Source organism: Symphalangus syndactylus, chromosome 1 (assembly GCF_028878055.3).
Source record: "Symphalangus syndactylus isolate Jambi chromosome 1, NHGRI_mSymSyn1-v2.1_pri, whole genome shotgun sequence".
Lineage (NCBI taxonomy): Eukaryota > Metazoa > Chordata > Mammalia > Primates > Hylobatidae > Symphalangus > Symphalangus syndactylus.
The window spans coordinates 47,013,192-47,029,416 of NC_072423.2; the positions used below are offsets into that span (position 1 = coordinate 47,013,192).

Sequence of the window (16,225 nt, forward strand, 5' to 3'; positions counted from 1 at the left end):
TAGACTTACCTTACAGGAGTTCTCCATAATGTTGCCCTTTTGATTATTGTCTTTAAGATTCACCATTTAGTCTATCCATGGGTTATGCAAAAAGTGGATATTTAATCTGATTGTAAACAACAAACCAGCAATTGAAAAACAAACAAACTTTTTTTTTCTCTTCTTTTGGTTTAGGGGCCTTGATCTTAAGGTAATTGTCTCAATGTTCCAGGTAGTCCCTGTGTGACCACAGCATTGCTCAGTGTCAGAAACCACTTCTGATTATTGCGCCTGTGGAACTGGCAGGTGCTCTCAATTGTAGCCAAGGTTTTTAGGTCAACCCATCTCAAGCATTGCAAAGCAAGTGAATTTGGGAGTAAATGTACATTTCTAAAGCAGGTTCGAGTCAGCTAAACTTCATGCAAAATAATAAGAAACAGTGATCTACATGCAATTGTAGGAAATTTCATAGGTAATGTAAGTATGGCTCATGAAAGATATCTCAAAACCCAAACCAATAAGCATTATAAAAGGAGGTGATGGGTGGATGTGGATGGGCTTTTGGATTTAGAATGCTGTCACAATGTCCAAAAAAAAGCAACACAAAAATGCAGGAGAAGAAGCAAGACAGAGTCCACACAGGACAAAAGCCAGTGCTATGAATTCCTTGCATTTAGAATTTGGCCAATGACGTGATCATTATTTAAATAAATATAACTACTTTTTATTTGACACATATGAATTTTCTTTTCTGCTCTACAACATTATGAAATAGCTGTTCCTTTGATGAGCAAAACAGAAAGTTGAAGTAATATTGGCCAAGCAAGTACTAAGTGTTATATTTACTTAAAATAAACACTAGACGTTGGTATACAATGCTGCAATGGATATTATTATCCCTGATGACCTCTGATTAAGCTTATAGTCAACGAAGGTCAAGCTACTCAGTGAATGAGTCAGGATATGAACTCAGGCAATTCTGATTTTAAAGCCAATGCTCTTTACATTCTGTCTCAAGGCCCCTGTGGCTTCCATTTCTAGCTAACGCATAACATAACCTCAGCCACTAAAATCACATTGCCATTGATGGCCTCCCTCATTCTCTCTTCATCTTCTTTTACTCTGTTTCTATGCCTGTACAAAAAGGCAGCTGCCCTGAGAGTGGACTCTGCAAGGACACCAGATGCATTGACACTCCAGCTCTGCGTCGTGCATGCTCTATGAACCTGGGCAAGCAAAGTAACCTCTCTGAAACTCAGGTTTGTCATCTGTAATGTGGGAATAAAAATCTTGAACTAGACCTGCTGAGAGATTAAGCACCCAGTAGACAATAGGTGTGAAGCAATTATTGATTCCCTTCTCTCTCCCTGTCAATTTGCTGGCTCCAGATTGGATACAATCTTCCTGCTTTGACCTTGAGTCTCCCGCCTTACAAAATGCAATTCCATTTACTGAGCATCTGAACATAATTGGCACCTAATGAATACATGTTGAGTGAGTTAAAGACCTCTTCAAGGCTCAGATGTCCTCAGGACTCAAGCCCAGCTTGAGCCTTGTGAAGATCTTTGTGACCGCCTTATATCCCCACACTGGTTTATGCACATTCATTATCGTTTACCATATTGGCTTCTAGTTTTTCTTAATACATCATAAGTTTCTCAAGAGCAAGGACTATGTCTTACTTTTCTTTGTAAACTTAGCTATTACAAGATATCCTGAATATTTATTTGGCAAATTACTATTTGAAAGATTTAAATTGAATCATTATTCTACTATCAGTAGTTAACACTGATTAATCTTGCCTGTAATATTAATTCCTGGAAGTATTTGAAAATATGATGAAGGCAATAAAAAGGTTAGTGCTTACTTCAGCAGCACATATACTGAAAATAAAACAATACAGAACCTTTCCAGCGGTGATGACCTACCCACACGAGAACATGCCTCTCACAAAGGATCTCCTTCATCCCTCTTCAGAAGAGGAGAAGAGGAAACACAAGAAGAAACACCTGGTGCAGAGCCCCAATTCCTACTTCATGGATGTGAAATGCCCAGGATGCTATAAAATCACCACAGTCTTTAGCCATGCACAAACGGTAGTTTTGTGTGTTGGCTACTCCACTGTCCTCTGCCAGCCTACGGGAGGAAAAGCAAGGCTTACAGAAGGATGTTCCTTCAGGAGGAAGCAGCACTAAAATCACTCTGAATCAAGATGAGTGGGAAACCATCTCAATAAACGCATTTTGGATAAAAAAGAAAAAAACTAACAACAACAACAAAAACAATACAGAAGGCTGGGCACAGTGGCTCAGGCCTGTAATCCCAGCACTTTGGGAGGCCGAGGCAGGTGGATCACGAGGTCAGGAGTTCAAGACCAACCTGACCAACATGGTGAAACCCCATCTCTACTAAAAATACAAAATGTTGCCAGGTGTGGTGGTGTGCACCTGTAATCCTAGCTACTCAGGAAGCTGAGGCAGGAGGATCGCTTGTACCTGGGAGGCAGAGGTTGCAGTGAGCCAAGATTGCGCCACTGCACTCCAGCCGGGGCAACAGAATGAGACACCATCTCAAAAAAAAAAAAAGAAAAATACAGAAAAGATTAGTATGGCCACTGTCCAAGGATGACACACAAATTTATAAAGTATTCCATAGTTTTAGCCAAGATACGGAATCAAACTAAGTGTTCATCAGCAGAGGAATAGATAAAATGTGGTAATATGTACACGATGGAATACTATTTAGTCATACAAAAGAATGAAATTCAGTCATTTGCAGCAATATGGATGAGCATGGAAGATATTATGTTAAGTAAAATAATTCAGGCACAGAAAGGTAAATATCACGTTTTCCCTCACATAGAGAAGCTTAAAAAGTTGATTTCATAGAAGTAGAGTCTAGAATAATGGTTATTTATTTATTTATTTATTTTTTGAGACAGTCTCACTCTGGCACCCAGGCTGGAGTGCAGTGGCGCAATCTCGGCTCACTGCAACCTCCGCCTCCCGGGTTCAAGCAGTTCTCCTGCCTCAGCCTCCCGGGTAGCTGGGATTACAGGCGCCCTCCACCATGTCTGGCTAATTTTTGTATTTTTAGTAGAGACGGGGTTTCACCATGCTGGCCAGGCTGGTCTCGAACTCCTGACCTTGTTATCCACCTGCCTCAGCCTCCCAAAGTGCTGGGATTACAAGCATGATCCATTGTGCCTGGCCCAGAGTCTAGAATGATGGTTATTAAAAGCTAGGAAGGGTTGGGTCAGGAGATATGGAGAGGTTGGTTAATGGAAACAAAATTTCAGCTAGACAGGAGAAATAAGTTCTAGTCTTCTAAAACATGGTAGGGTGACTAACACCAATTTATTTTTTATATATATATATATATATATATATATTTTTTTTTTTTTTTTTTTTTTTTTTTTTTTCCTGTAGAGACAGAGTCTCACTCTGTCACCCAGGCTGGAATCCAGTGGCGCAATATCAGCTCACTGCAACCTCCGCCTCCCAGGTTCAAGCAATTCTGCCTCAGCCTCCCGAGTAGCTGGGACTACAGGCACATGCTGCCATGCTTGTCTAATTTCTTTTGTATATGTAATTTTAATAGTTAGGAAGTGAGGATTTTGAGTGTTCCTAACACCTAGAAAAGATAAATGTTTTAGGTGGGGGATATGCTAATTACTCTAATTTGATCATTACACATTATATATATCAAAATATCACTGTGTACACCATAAACATATGTGACTATTAAGTGTCCATTTAAAAAGGTACAACCACTTTGGACAACAATTTGTCAGTTTCTTATAAAATTAAACCTATAGTTATCATATGGCCTAGAGATTCCTGTCTTATGTATTTACACAAGAGAAATGAAAACATGCCCACAAAAACATTTATATATAAGAATGTTGATTGCAGTTTTGTTCATAACCAAACATAAAAAAATTGCAAATATTCATGAACCAGTGAATAGTTCCAAGTTGTGGTATGACAATGCAATATGTACTCTTTAATGAAAAAAGGAAGAAGCTACTGATACATAGCCTAACATGGATTCAGAAATGTTATGTTGTGTGAAAGAAGCCAGACATAAAAGAGAACATAGAACATACTTTATGGTTCTCTTTATATGACATTACAGAAATCAAAGCAGCAGTTGCCTCAGAGATGGTTTGGAGTGGGATATAACGGTAAAGGGTGGGAAGGGAATGCTCTAGGGTGATGAATACATTATATATCTTCATTGGGGACTGATTATGTGGGTGTATACATTTCTCAAAATTCACTGAACTATATACTTAATTGAACTTTACACTGTATTTTATTGGATGTAAATTATACCTCAATTTAAAAGATAATATACAATTCAAAAAACAGAAGGATCTATCTAATAGATCTACAACTAGAGCTAACCAAACTACTATACCCATATTCTGATGATCACCTAGCCAGAATATGGGTATATTAGTTTGCTTAGCTCTACGTCATAGATCTATTCCATATTTGTGCAAAAGTTATATTTCGAACAGTCTCATGTTTAATGATTTAGACCAGAAATGTGTTGGGATGGATAATCTACAGATATCTTTATGGTAGTTTCGTTTAGAAAATGATGCATTTGAAAAGGTAAATGACTTTCCTAATTAACCATGTAGTAAATATTGTCCATAAGATATATACACATTATATATATACATAATATACGTATGTGTATATATGCCCATATAATACATTAAAAATATATATTTTTTGACCAAAGACAAGCAAAACAAAATAAAAGAAAACATACCCCCCCTGCCCCACCTGGTGAGGGCTCTCACATTCTCACATTTTGGATCTGGCCGGTGGTCCTGGTGTTGGCGATTTTTTAGATGGTCCCTGAAAGCAGATGCCTCTGTCTGTATTTCCTTAGGAAACTCCAGAATAGGATAAACTCAGAAAACCACAACTGTACTGTGGAAGACATAAATTAGCTTAAGAATAGGGATAGGGCTCAGTTATCTCCTTTAAAAGGGGGCCTGCCAACCTCATCTAACTGTTCTAAGAATTCTTTGAATGGTAAGAGCATTGCATAAACAGGAGCATTCATTGCAATATCGACTTTGACTTCAACTCAACCCTCTTCCCCTTTCAAAACCACTGAAGAACATTTTACTCCATTTATAAAATATGAAAGGGACCTTTTAAGGTTGTTACTTTTTAATTTTCCCAACTCATTCTCTTCATCCGGTCCCTGGTGGCTCAGGACAACTTCCTACCTCACATTGCCTCTCATTTACCTCTAATCATCCCCTTAGATGTTAGCTGATAATTACATAATACCTTTACTGGTTCTCTCAGGCTTGTTTTCAGTTTTAAATTAATTATGAAAGTCCCTCTAGTAGCATTTGACCTCCTAAATGTGGCCCTGGCATCCTGGGATCCCCTGAGGAAAGTGGCTGATGGCTTTGCCCATTCAGAAACTTGGCCATGCCCAAGGGACACCCTGTCTCTGATAGGACAGCAGTTCTCTTTGGGCTGAGCCGAGGGTGGGACATGACAGAAATCAAGGCTGATTTCTATTTGCCTTGAAAGCACTGGTCAGAATGGAGAGGCTGCCCCATTTAGTGAGCTTGGGAGGATGACTCATCCCTGGGAAAACTCATTACTTTCCCAGAGTCTTGGTCTGTTCCCAAGTTCTCCTTTTTTATGGCAAATATAAAGTGGTTAGAACTCCCACACACTTTTCCTTCAGTGTCTCTGAAAATCGTTCAGCCCTGTTCAGAGTTTCGCCAGTGATGAAAAGCTTATCTTACATACTTTCAGATAGCAAATGTCATAGAACGCACATAATGTGACTACCTATTGCACTGACATTCGTATTTAGTACTCAAAGGCTAGCCATTTCTGAGGGAGGGAGCCCGGTTTTCTCTGTAATGCCCTGAGACAGTCCTGTATCTCCTGCTGCGCCTCCTGACAGACCTTATAAAAGATCGTAAATTACTATCTGTTGAAATATATGAATTTAATGAATTCCATTAATGCACACCTGCACAGAAGAGATTTCAGGAGCCCAAAGATATGATCAGTCAAACAGCTTTAATAGTTATTAATTACAGAAGCAGACTATTTATCTCCTGCCTACATAGAAATCTGCAAGTAATGTAATACTCACACTTCAAGGCTTTCTGGATGGAAGGGAAAATGGGCTTTGGTTGAAAGGATCAAATACTTATTTTAGCTAATGCATTTACATGCTTGGACTTTTATATTTATCTATGAGAGAGCGGTCACTACTTTTATATGTAGATTTGAAGAAATTTAATGTCATGAGGGTTTTTTTTTTTAAGAATAATAAAAAAGGCTTTGACCAGTATTTAAAATAGGCCACTTACTTTTGCTTCTACGTGCATGAACATCAAAATGTTTAGATCAAAACCTAAACTAACCATTTAGGAAAGTCCAAATCAAAGTCTCCTATGTAGTCTTCATAATATGTCCATTGAAATGGTTGGGCAGGTGGCATACATGAGGTTTCCAGGAAGAGTAGCCTTGATCCAGTTATCTGTGTTCTAGGGACAAAGATCTCACCATCTTTACCTAGTTACATGAATAATGACAGAAGTTAATATTTATCACATTATATGCCTCATGGAAAACTCTATAAAAGAAAAACTATTATTATTCCCCTTTTATAGATAAAAAAATTAGGGCATAGGAAGGCGAAGGATGCTACCCTTGATCCCACACCTAGGGTTTGAATACGAGGTGCCTATTGCTTGACTCCATACCCTTAACCATGGTGTAATGCTGCCTTCCAACCATTCTAAAAGAATGCCACACAAGACCCTATTTCTGTTCCTGTAATAGTGACTATTTACCTGGATGCAAACTTTGTGACACCAGGTAGATAGAGGCACATGCCCTAGAGGAGGATAGAACACTTGTCAGTGCAGAATCACAGTCCCGAAGGCTGCAGGATCTGATGACAGAAGCAAAGTCAGAGGGCCAAGATCCATGTCGAAAGACTGACTTCACTAAGACTCCTCTCCAATTACAGAACCAGGAAAAATGTCTGCATCCTAGGAAAAGGCTGTCTGTCCTCAAGGCTCAGCAGAAGGAAGAGTCAGAGTTGGATCATTGTGATATGCAGCCCTGGCCACCCTCCTGCATTCTGGATTCCATATCTGGATATTTAACTGGATATCCTGTGTCAGATATATCCCTTCTTTGACGATATTTCTGTTGCTCAGTAAATTGATCATCCTATCCTCTGACCCATTCTACAATGCAGTACTTGTATTTCCGCATTATATTTAGTTAAGAAAGCTTTTCTCCCTGTTGTCTGCCCGTAAATTCACTCATATTTTAAGAACCACATCAAACATCACCTCCTTCATAAAGTCTTTTCTTTCTCCCCAGGCAGAATTAAACTTTCCCTTTTGTGTCTCCCTGTGTATGCTGCATATACTTCTGTCATAACAACTATAATGTTTTATTGCCCTGATTTGTTTACATGACTGGCTTTCCTTACTATATTGAAAGGTGCTTGAGAGCAGGGGCAACTTGATTAGCCTTCATATTCTCATATGTAACTAGCATGTACTAGGTGCCCAGAAATTAGTTGTGAATGAATGAATAAATAAATATATAGTCATAGAAATGCAGGAAATATATTTTCAGGTGATGTGGGAGAGAACAATGTGATGAAGGCATTTTTTCCTCCTTTCGAGAGCTGAAAGAATATACCTGGTTTATAAACGAATCATTCCTCTTTGAAGAACAGCCGGGTAACTGTCTCAATAAGTGAAGGACATATATTAGAAAGGCATTACATTTGCTATTGACATTTCATTTCCTGTCTTTTTTTATGTGCCCATACAGCTGCAGTAACCTTGCTCTTACTATACTGGTGATTGGGAAAGCCATTTCTATGCATAAAGTTTCTGTGTGTACAAAATGGCTTAGAGTAGGTGGACATAGCTGATGTAGTTCTTGGTCATAATTTTGAGTTCCCCAAACTCACCTTTCTTGGCAAATGTCCTTAGAAATCATTGAATGTGTTGTATGTTATACCAAGTAGTATTACATCTATGGGGATAGCATGTTCCTTTTCATAAATATAGGAAATATAGGGGTGGGTTTTTTTTTTCTTTTTTGAGACAGGGTTTTGCTCTTGTCACCCAGGCTGGAGTGCAATGGTGTGATCTCACCTCACTACAACCTCCTCCTCCTGGGTTCAAGTGATTCTCCTGTCTCAGCCTCCCAAGTAGCTGGGATTACAGGCATGTGCCAACACACTCAGTTAATTTTTGAATTTTTTTTTTTTTTTTAGAAGAAACAGGGTTTCACCATGTTGGCCAGGCTGATCTCAAACTCCTGACCTCAGGTGATCCACCTGCCTCGGCCTCCCAAACTGCTGACGTTACAGGCATGAGCCACTGTGCCTGGCTGGGGTGGGTTTTCATATTCTTTTATTTGACCAGAAAATTAATCCAGTAGAGGAAGCCAGAACTGTAATACTAGCCATCCCATGGCTGTGAAAACAAAAAAATATGGCTAGTAATGAAGCCAGAACCAGCACCAGCACCTAGCAGTTCTGACTCCACATTCTATCGTTTTCAATATTCAAAATGATTTTTTCCAATGGAAACTATACGGGAAGGGAGTACCACCAGCCAAATTCAGTGCACAGTTTAGATAGCAAACATATTTGGGCTTAACATGATGAAGGATGTTCTCATTTCATAGGTTCTTATATCTGAACTGTATGAGATTGAAGAGCATTTCTGCATGTCTGACTACTTGAAAATTCCTTATCTTCATGATGGACATCATTGTTGTTACCAACATTGCTAGCGGGTTTATAGTATTGCACAATTCCTGTAACATTTTCACATATATCATCCCTCCTAATTCTCACAAAAGCCATATGAGATAAATATTCTAGTTATTCTACCCATATTACACATGAGGGAATCGAGGCTGAGTAATTCAGGTGGAAAGCATCAGGGTTTGCTCTTCATCTTAGGTATTCTTTCTTAAATTACATGCTCCTCGAGTACCTGTTGTATCTTCAGACTTTACTAGGGGAGCCTTATGCCTCTTTTCTGGCATTCTCCCCCGGGAGGATGCCCAAGTCATCTAGTCTTAGCAATATTTCTTTTTTTGAGCATCTGTTTAGGCAAATATATATGTCAGTTACTGTAAGGAATATTAAGATAAAGAGGGCACAATTCTGTCTTAAAGACACTCATTTGTTGGAATAATTAAAAAACAAAATAAATATTTTCAAAGCTAAAATTAAAGAGTACTGTGGCACGAGAAAGATAAACACTCTTAAGATATGAACTGCAAGAACTGTGGAAGTTAAAAGGAAGTGATAGTGCATTATTCTCTTGGGATCATGGATCTTTGCAAATGAATGAGACTGTACAAAGGTTTGTGCTTTACATTATGCTCCTCATGGGTTTAAGATCTTCCCATGGTTTCCCATTGCTTCCCATTGCCTATAGAATAAAATCCAAAAATCTTCCACGTCCTGGCATCTCCATCTTCACAGCCTGATTTCTAACCATGACAGGACTCTTACTATACAGCATTTCTGACGTTTCTCTAGTTAGAACACACCAAAAGACATGTTCTTTTCCATGTCTGTTCCATTGCATATTCTTTGCCTGTAACGGCCTGACTTTGGTTTTGTCTTTCTTAGAAATCCCAGGCTAAGTGTTACCTTCTCAAAGATACCCTCCAACAAGACTATGGAGAATGTCTGGCTCTCTGTGAACTAATATGCCTTGTCTCTACTTCCAGTATAGAATTGTTGGTCATCCATCCGTCTCCCTTACTAGAATGTCAGCTGTTTCAAATATGTGAGGGAAAAGGACTTTAACTTATTTGACCTTTATAAATACATCACTTTATAACTTATTTGACCCAATATCTGTCAAATGTTTGTTGAACTAATAATGAACAAATCTTAGAGATCATAGATGGCAACTCTATTGTTAAATCAAACACATTAGCTTCAAATACATAAGTTTATGTACATTAACCCTAAAGTTGAGGTGACTACTGCTTCAAAAACTAACAGTAAACTCAAATTACTTTGTAATTTCTTGATTACTTTTATATATATGACACTTTAGAAATAATGAAAAACAGTAATAATACTCACCCTATGTTCTTTCTTATCTAGAATAAACAACCGTTGTTCATTCAACTATTTCAGACATGATATAGCTACCAACATTTTGCTTCACTATTCTCTAGTCTCAGAAAACTTTGCCAGGGCGGCTCCATTTCAAATGGATTTCCTGGAGTCTGCTTGTAACTCTCCTGAACACTTCGCAGAAACAAGGAGAAAAAAGTCAGAATTGGCCTGGAGCTCAGAGCCATCTTAACATTGAGAAAGGGCTCAGAGGAGTCTTCTAAAAGTGAGAAGGGTAGATTATTATATTGCATTATTAATATGCAATGGATATGCATTTATTCATGTATGGTTGGCCCTACCTTTTCAACATTAAATTACTTTCTACCTTATGAAAACTTAGTTCCAAATGCTTTTCTGAAGTGTAAATTGTCTAGGGAGAAAAGATGGTTCTGTTAAGTTGGTATTTGAGGCCAGCCCTAGGTAAAATAGTGAAGCAGATGAAGGTTTTTTCCTGGAATCCTTCCATCCTAAATAAAAAATAAAAGAATAAACATAAAGCAAGCCCACTCTGCTAAAGTGTCAGTGTTCTCATGTTATTTCCATTGCCTATCATTGCTACTGATTGCATATCCCTTACCTAAACTATTGCCACTGCCTACACGCCCCATACATACTCTACATACATTATTGCACGTACACTCTTTTTTGGGGTAAGGATAGGATAGGAATATACCATAATAGCAAACTATTTTAGAACTCAGAGGATTAACCCATAAAACATTGTTTCTTCCTCATGCAAATCTGCTGTAAGTCCAATAACTCCACAAGGAAGTCCTATGACCAGAGCAAGTCACACAATCTAATTTCAAGGAGACTTGGAAATGTGGGAGAGTTCACCAATATTTAGTGAGCAGTAAACTATTTATGCTTCATTCTTGATCTCCAGCATTTTCTTAAGTAGCAATAGGCAGGAAGCAACCCTAAAACTAATCCAATAAACCAAATTAAAACTTATCCAGTCATAGCTCTATTTTCTGTTGGAGACCAGGGCAGACAACCAAACCAATTTATTACTTCTATTACCTTCACTTGTTCATATGTTTCTCAACATCTTGAACAGATTATGATATTTTTCAGTGTTATGGATGAAACTGTGTTGCTTCAAACTTCATATGTTGGAGTCCTAAACCCCAATAACTCAGAATGCAACTACATTTGGAGATAAGGCCTTTAAAGAGGTGATTATGTTAAAATGAGGATAATGGGGTGGGCCCTAATCTAGTTTGACTTTTAAAAAAGGAAATTCAAACACACAGAAACCACATATTCTCCTGCACAGAGGAAAGATCACCTGAGAACATAGCGAGTATGTGACCAATTGCAAGAATAGGAGAGGCCTCAGAAGAAATCAACCCTAGAGACATTTTAATCTTGGACTTCTATCTTTCAGAACTATGAAGCAGTAGGTGTCTGCTGTTTGAACCACTCAATCTGTGGTATTTTGTTATGACAGCCCCAGCAAATGAATATACTCATTTTCAGCATGCCCACTGTGTCGGATGAGATGGGCTAAGTTACATTGTAGAAACAGCTACATCCAAACTCTGTAGTTGAAACATAGGTTAATTTATTGATCCTTGTCCTTTCATAAACCAGCTTGAGGCCCCACTCTATGTGATACTTACTCAAATCCAGACTCACAGAGCTTCCACCATCTGAAATACTAAGAGCCAGACTGATGGAGGAAAAACAAGGCACCAAAGCAGTCTTTGGCATCCGCTTTCTCGTCTATCACACCGGCTCAGGCAAGTCACCAGGCCAAGTTCAAACCCAAAGGGAGCAAGGAGTGTAGTCCTTCCCCTTGTAGGAAGAAGGAGAACAGGAACATTTGTCAACATCCCTATGACTACAATACCACACCCCATGAAAGGGGGGTGGTAATAATGAAACATCTGCAAATTTGGAGGGAGGGTGATAAAAGAAGGTAATTTAGTGGTCCATTGACAGTGATTATTTGTCGGCAGCATGGTATCATAGAAAGCATTCTGGGTCAGGTATATTCCACCTCTGCGAACTTAACCTAAATCATTTATCTTCTTTCTAGACAAGACACTTAAAGTCTCTGAGTCTTGTTTTTTTATTTTTTTTCCTTATTAAAAGATGGAACAAACAAAGATGAACACCAAAGATCTTTTGAGCTTTAAAATTCTGAAATTTTATAATTTCATATGTGCTTTCTCTATCAAGTTATCAACATAATTTTTTCCTTCCTTCCTTCCTTCCTCCCTTCTTCCTTCCTTCCTTCTTCTTTCCTTCTTTCCTTCCTTCCTTCTTTGTTTATACTAAAAGTACATACATCCTGAAGACCTACTACACACTGGCCCCTGAATGAGATACACTGAAAAAATGAAAAGATGCTCAGGCTTCATGGTGGTTACTGCTATAAAGAGAGAGAGAGAGAGAGAGAAAATGGACACACACATGAGTAATTACACTCAGCCATTCAATCAAGAGAAACCAAAGTCCTTAAAAATAATCAGAAAATCATTCGTTCAGGCTTCAGTAGGTAATGAATCTATGCTTAGCAAATCAGGAAATGATTCATAGTGAAAATATCAATAGCTGAAAACAATATGAAGATTCTCTAGGAGGAGAGACTCAAAAAAGCAAAGCAAGGAAGAGTCTAAGCCAGAGGGCTGCAGAAGGCAGAGTGACTGGCTGAAGTCCAAGCTTGGTTTGGAGGAATATCAGGGAGTTAAATGGAGAGGCAGAATGGGATCGGGTCAGATAGTGGGGAACCTGTGGATGTTATCCAGAAACAGACTGGGGACCTTCACAAGTTTTATGAAGGAAAATAACCTAATGAAAACAGTGGAAATGATTTTGTGAATATTTAAGAACAGCAAGTAATAACAATGTTAAGAATGGTATGAAGAAGAAGAAACTGGTCATTTAGAGCAGAAATATGTTTTAATGCACATGCATTGCTTAATAAGCTGCCTCGTGTGTGTGTGTGTGTGTGTGTGTGTGTGTGTGTGTGAAGGAAACCTCTATGGTTGCTGCAATGGTTAATTTTACACGTCCACTTGGCTGGGCTATTGTGCCTGTTGTTTAGTCAAACACTAGTGTAGTCTAGTTGTTACTTGAAAGATATTTTGTAGGTGTGATTACATTTATAATCAGTTGGCTTCAAGTGAAGATTATCCCAGATAATGTTGATGGACTTCCATTAGCTGAATGCCTTAAGAGCAAAAACCTGAGATATCCCAGAGAAGAAGTAATTCTGCCTCAAGACTGTAAAATAGAGATACTGCCTGGGTTTCCAGCCTGCCAGCCTGCCGGCCTTCCCTACAGGTTTCAGACTTGGCATCCCCCACAATCACATGAGCTAATTTCTTAAAATGTAACCATATCTCTCTATCTATTATCTATCTATCTATCTATCTATCTATCTATCTATCTATCTATCTATCTAATCTATCTATCTATCATCTATCATCTATCTAGCTATCTGTCTATCTATCTATCTATCTATCTATCTATCTATCTATCTATCTATCATCTATCTATCTATCTATCTATCTATCTATCTATCTATCTATCTCTATGTAGTTTCCTGTTGTTTCTGTTTCTCTGGAAAACTCCGATTGAAACAGGTGGGAAGGGAGAAACAAAGTGAGAATCTTCCATCCACTGCTCTGAGAGCAAACCTAATTATGTCTTTACATCTCTTGCTAAGACTGATAGATATGATATAAATTGTTTTTGGTAAGTGACAAGGATCGATTTCTGAAACATCATTTCTCACAGGAATTCCTCTTCTTCTGCACAGCACTCTTTGCTGCAACAAATGTTTACTTTGCTTTTCTTTTACTGTCTTAAACTGCCACTCGTATTTTTCATTATTTAAATTTTTACATGTTTATATTCTCTCTCTCTAACCATATTGCTGCGTCATGACAAAATCTCACCCTGCCCCCAGCCCAGTTCTTTCAGATGTGTTTGCTGATTTGATTTGATAACACTTGATCCAGAATCTGAGCTCTTGGAATGCATCCTGGAGACTCTTCCCCCAAGCGAGGCCCAGGGTGGCACTGGCAGGATTGGAGAGAGTGTGAAATGGTTTGGATTTGTATCCTCACTCAAATCTTATGCTGAATTGTAATCACTGATGTTGGAGGAGAAGCCTGTTAGGGGGTGACTGGATCATGGGGGCAGATTTCCCTCTTGCTATTCTTTTGATAGTGAGTTTTCATGAGACCTTGTTGTTTAAAAGTTTGTAGCCCTGGGCCGGGCGTGGTGGCTCACGCCTGTAATCCCAGCACTTTGGGAGGCTGAGGAGGGTAGATCACGAGGTCTGGAGTTCGAGACCAGCCTGGCCAACATGGTGAAACCCCGTCTCTACTAAAAATACAAAAATTAGCCGGGTGTGGTGGCGGGCACCTATAATCCCAGCTACTCTGGAGGCTGAGGCAGAAGAATCGCTTGAACCCAGGAGGCGGAGGTTGCAGTGAGCCGAGATCACGCCACTGTACTCCAGCCTGGGTGACAGAGTGAGACTCCGTCTCAAAAAAAAAAAAAAAAAAGTGTAGCCCCTCCCCTTTGCTCGCTTTCCTCCTGCTCCAGTTATATAAAATGTGCTTGCTTGCTTCCCCCTCTGCCATGATTGAAAGTTTCCTGAGGCCTCCTCAGCCATTCTTCCTGTATAGCATGTGGAACTGCGAGCAAATTACACCTCTTTTCTTTATAAATTATTTAATTTCGGTATTCCTTTATAGCAGTGTGAGAATGGACTAATCCAGAGAGGGTGTTTGCTCCCTGCTCTTCATCCACAATAGTTGCTCGAGGAGGCAGGAAGGGCCTCCTCAAAGGAAAGGGACACCCATCTGTCTCAGTAGATCGCAGAACCACTTCTACCGTTTCCCATGAGCGCCCTCATCTCACTCTGCACGGAATAAGTGATATGACTGACAACCGAGAAGCTCACCCAATCCATTTTCACAGACACTTCAATTTGGACTACAGTATAATCATAACCCAAATCAGATTGAACAGTTTCTTGTCTCTCAAATAGTGAATATTCAGACACAAAAATGATCAATTTAGCATATGCTCTTTGTCTGTCTTTGCCTTTGTTTGCAAACTTCTCCGAGGCAAATGTGTTAAAAAAATTTGTAGCAAAGTGTATCTAGATCAGGAGATTAGAACTGTCTTTCTTTTAAAAAATAGATTCTTCATCCCACGTGTTATATTAAGGCATTATGAAAAGCAACAAGCTTTGCAATACAGAGCAAATTAAAATTTTTTATTGTTGTTCTAAACTTTCTGCAAATTATCTGTGCATGTTGTTTTCTTAGGATATGTGTTGTTTCATATTGGTCAAGTTCTGCTTCTGACCGATTGTAAGAATGTAGTCTCTGTGTGACACATCAAGTGCCACAGTATCAAGAAGATAAAATGGTTTTTGCTCTTTGTTTTGTTTTATTGTTTTTTTTATTTTTTAGCTGACAGGACACCAAATGGCTCAATGGAGGAAATTCTGTTTGGGTGGAATACTCAAACACAGGAAAGGTTTGAGCAAAGTATGTCCAAAAACACTCTTCCTTATTGCCTGCCTCTAAAAAAAATCTGCTTTCAAATTTCTTATCAGTAGCAAGTTTAATCTCCTTGTTTCTCAAACAGCTACAATAACAATAATATTTTCTTTTTTAAAATAATGGAGAAGAGCCATATTTCCTTATGATTAGTTCGTGTTTTGTTTAGATTCCCATCCAAGAATGTAGAAGTCCTGAAGTCTGAAGCCGAATTTTAACAGGACAATATTATCTTGAAGACATTCCCATAGTATGGACATAGTAGAGAGAGTTAGAGTTAAGCTCCAAGATAAGGTGATAAAGAAGTTTTGGGAAAAGTTAGCAGAACTAAATTTGCACAAACAGTAATATGCATCTCAGCACAGAGACCACTTACAGTAAATTCCATCTGCCATGCTGAATTCAATGTTTGGCTTGACCCTGACTAACATTCCCCTACATCCTCCTTTTTGCTTCTTAAATTGCTGTGTTCTTCAAGGACCTGCTGAGGTCTCCTCTGAGCATTTTAATGATTAACCTCTTTG

At 38.7% G+C, this 16,225-nt stretch overlaps 1 protein-coding gene, 1 long non-coding RNA gene and 1 pseudogene across 2 annotated transcripts in view; all 3 read left to right on the forward strand.

The window, feature by feature from the left end:
- LOC129458121 (uncharacterized) overlaps positions 1-16,225 on the forward strand; it is a 461,791-nt gene that overhangs the window by 72,226 nt on the left and 373,340 nt on the right. The window lies entirely within an intron of this gene.
- On the forward strand, positions 1,909-2,253 carry LOC129458113 (small ribosomal subunit protein eS27-like). Its single transcript, XM_055233711.2, has one exon. It carries the CDS (start codon positions 1,920-1,922, stop codon positions 2,172-2,174), a length of 255 nt encoding a protein of 84 aa, XP_055089686.1. The 5' UTR covers positions 1,909-1,919; the 3' UTR covers positions 2,175-2,253.
- Positions 2,538-2,638, forward strand: LOC129461357 (uncharacterized; annotated as a pseudogene).

What these genes read in the sequence shown, in the direction of transcription:
- LOC129458113 (XM_055233711.2), top strand. Translation starts at nt 1,920, where the DNA reads ATGCCTCTCACAAAGGATCTCCTTCATCCCTCTTCAGAAGAGGAGAAG.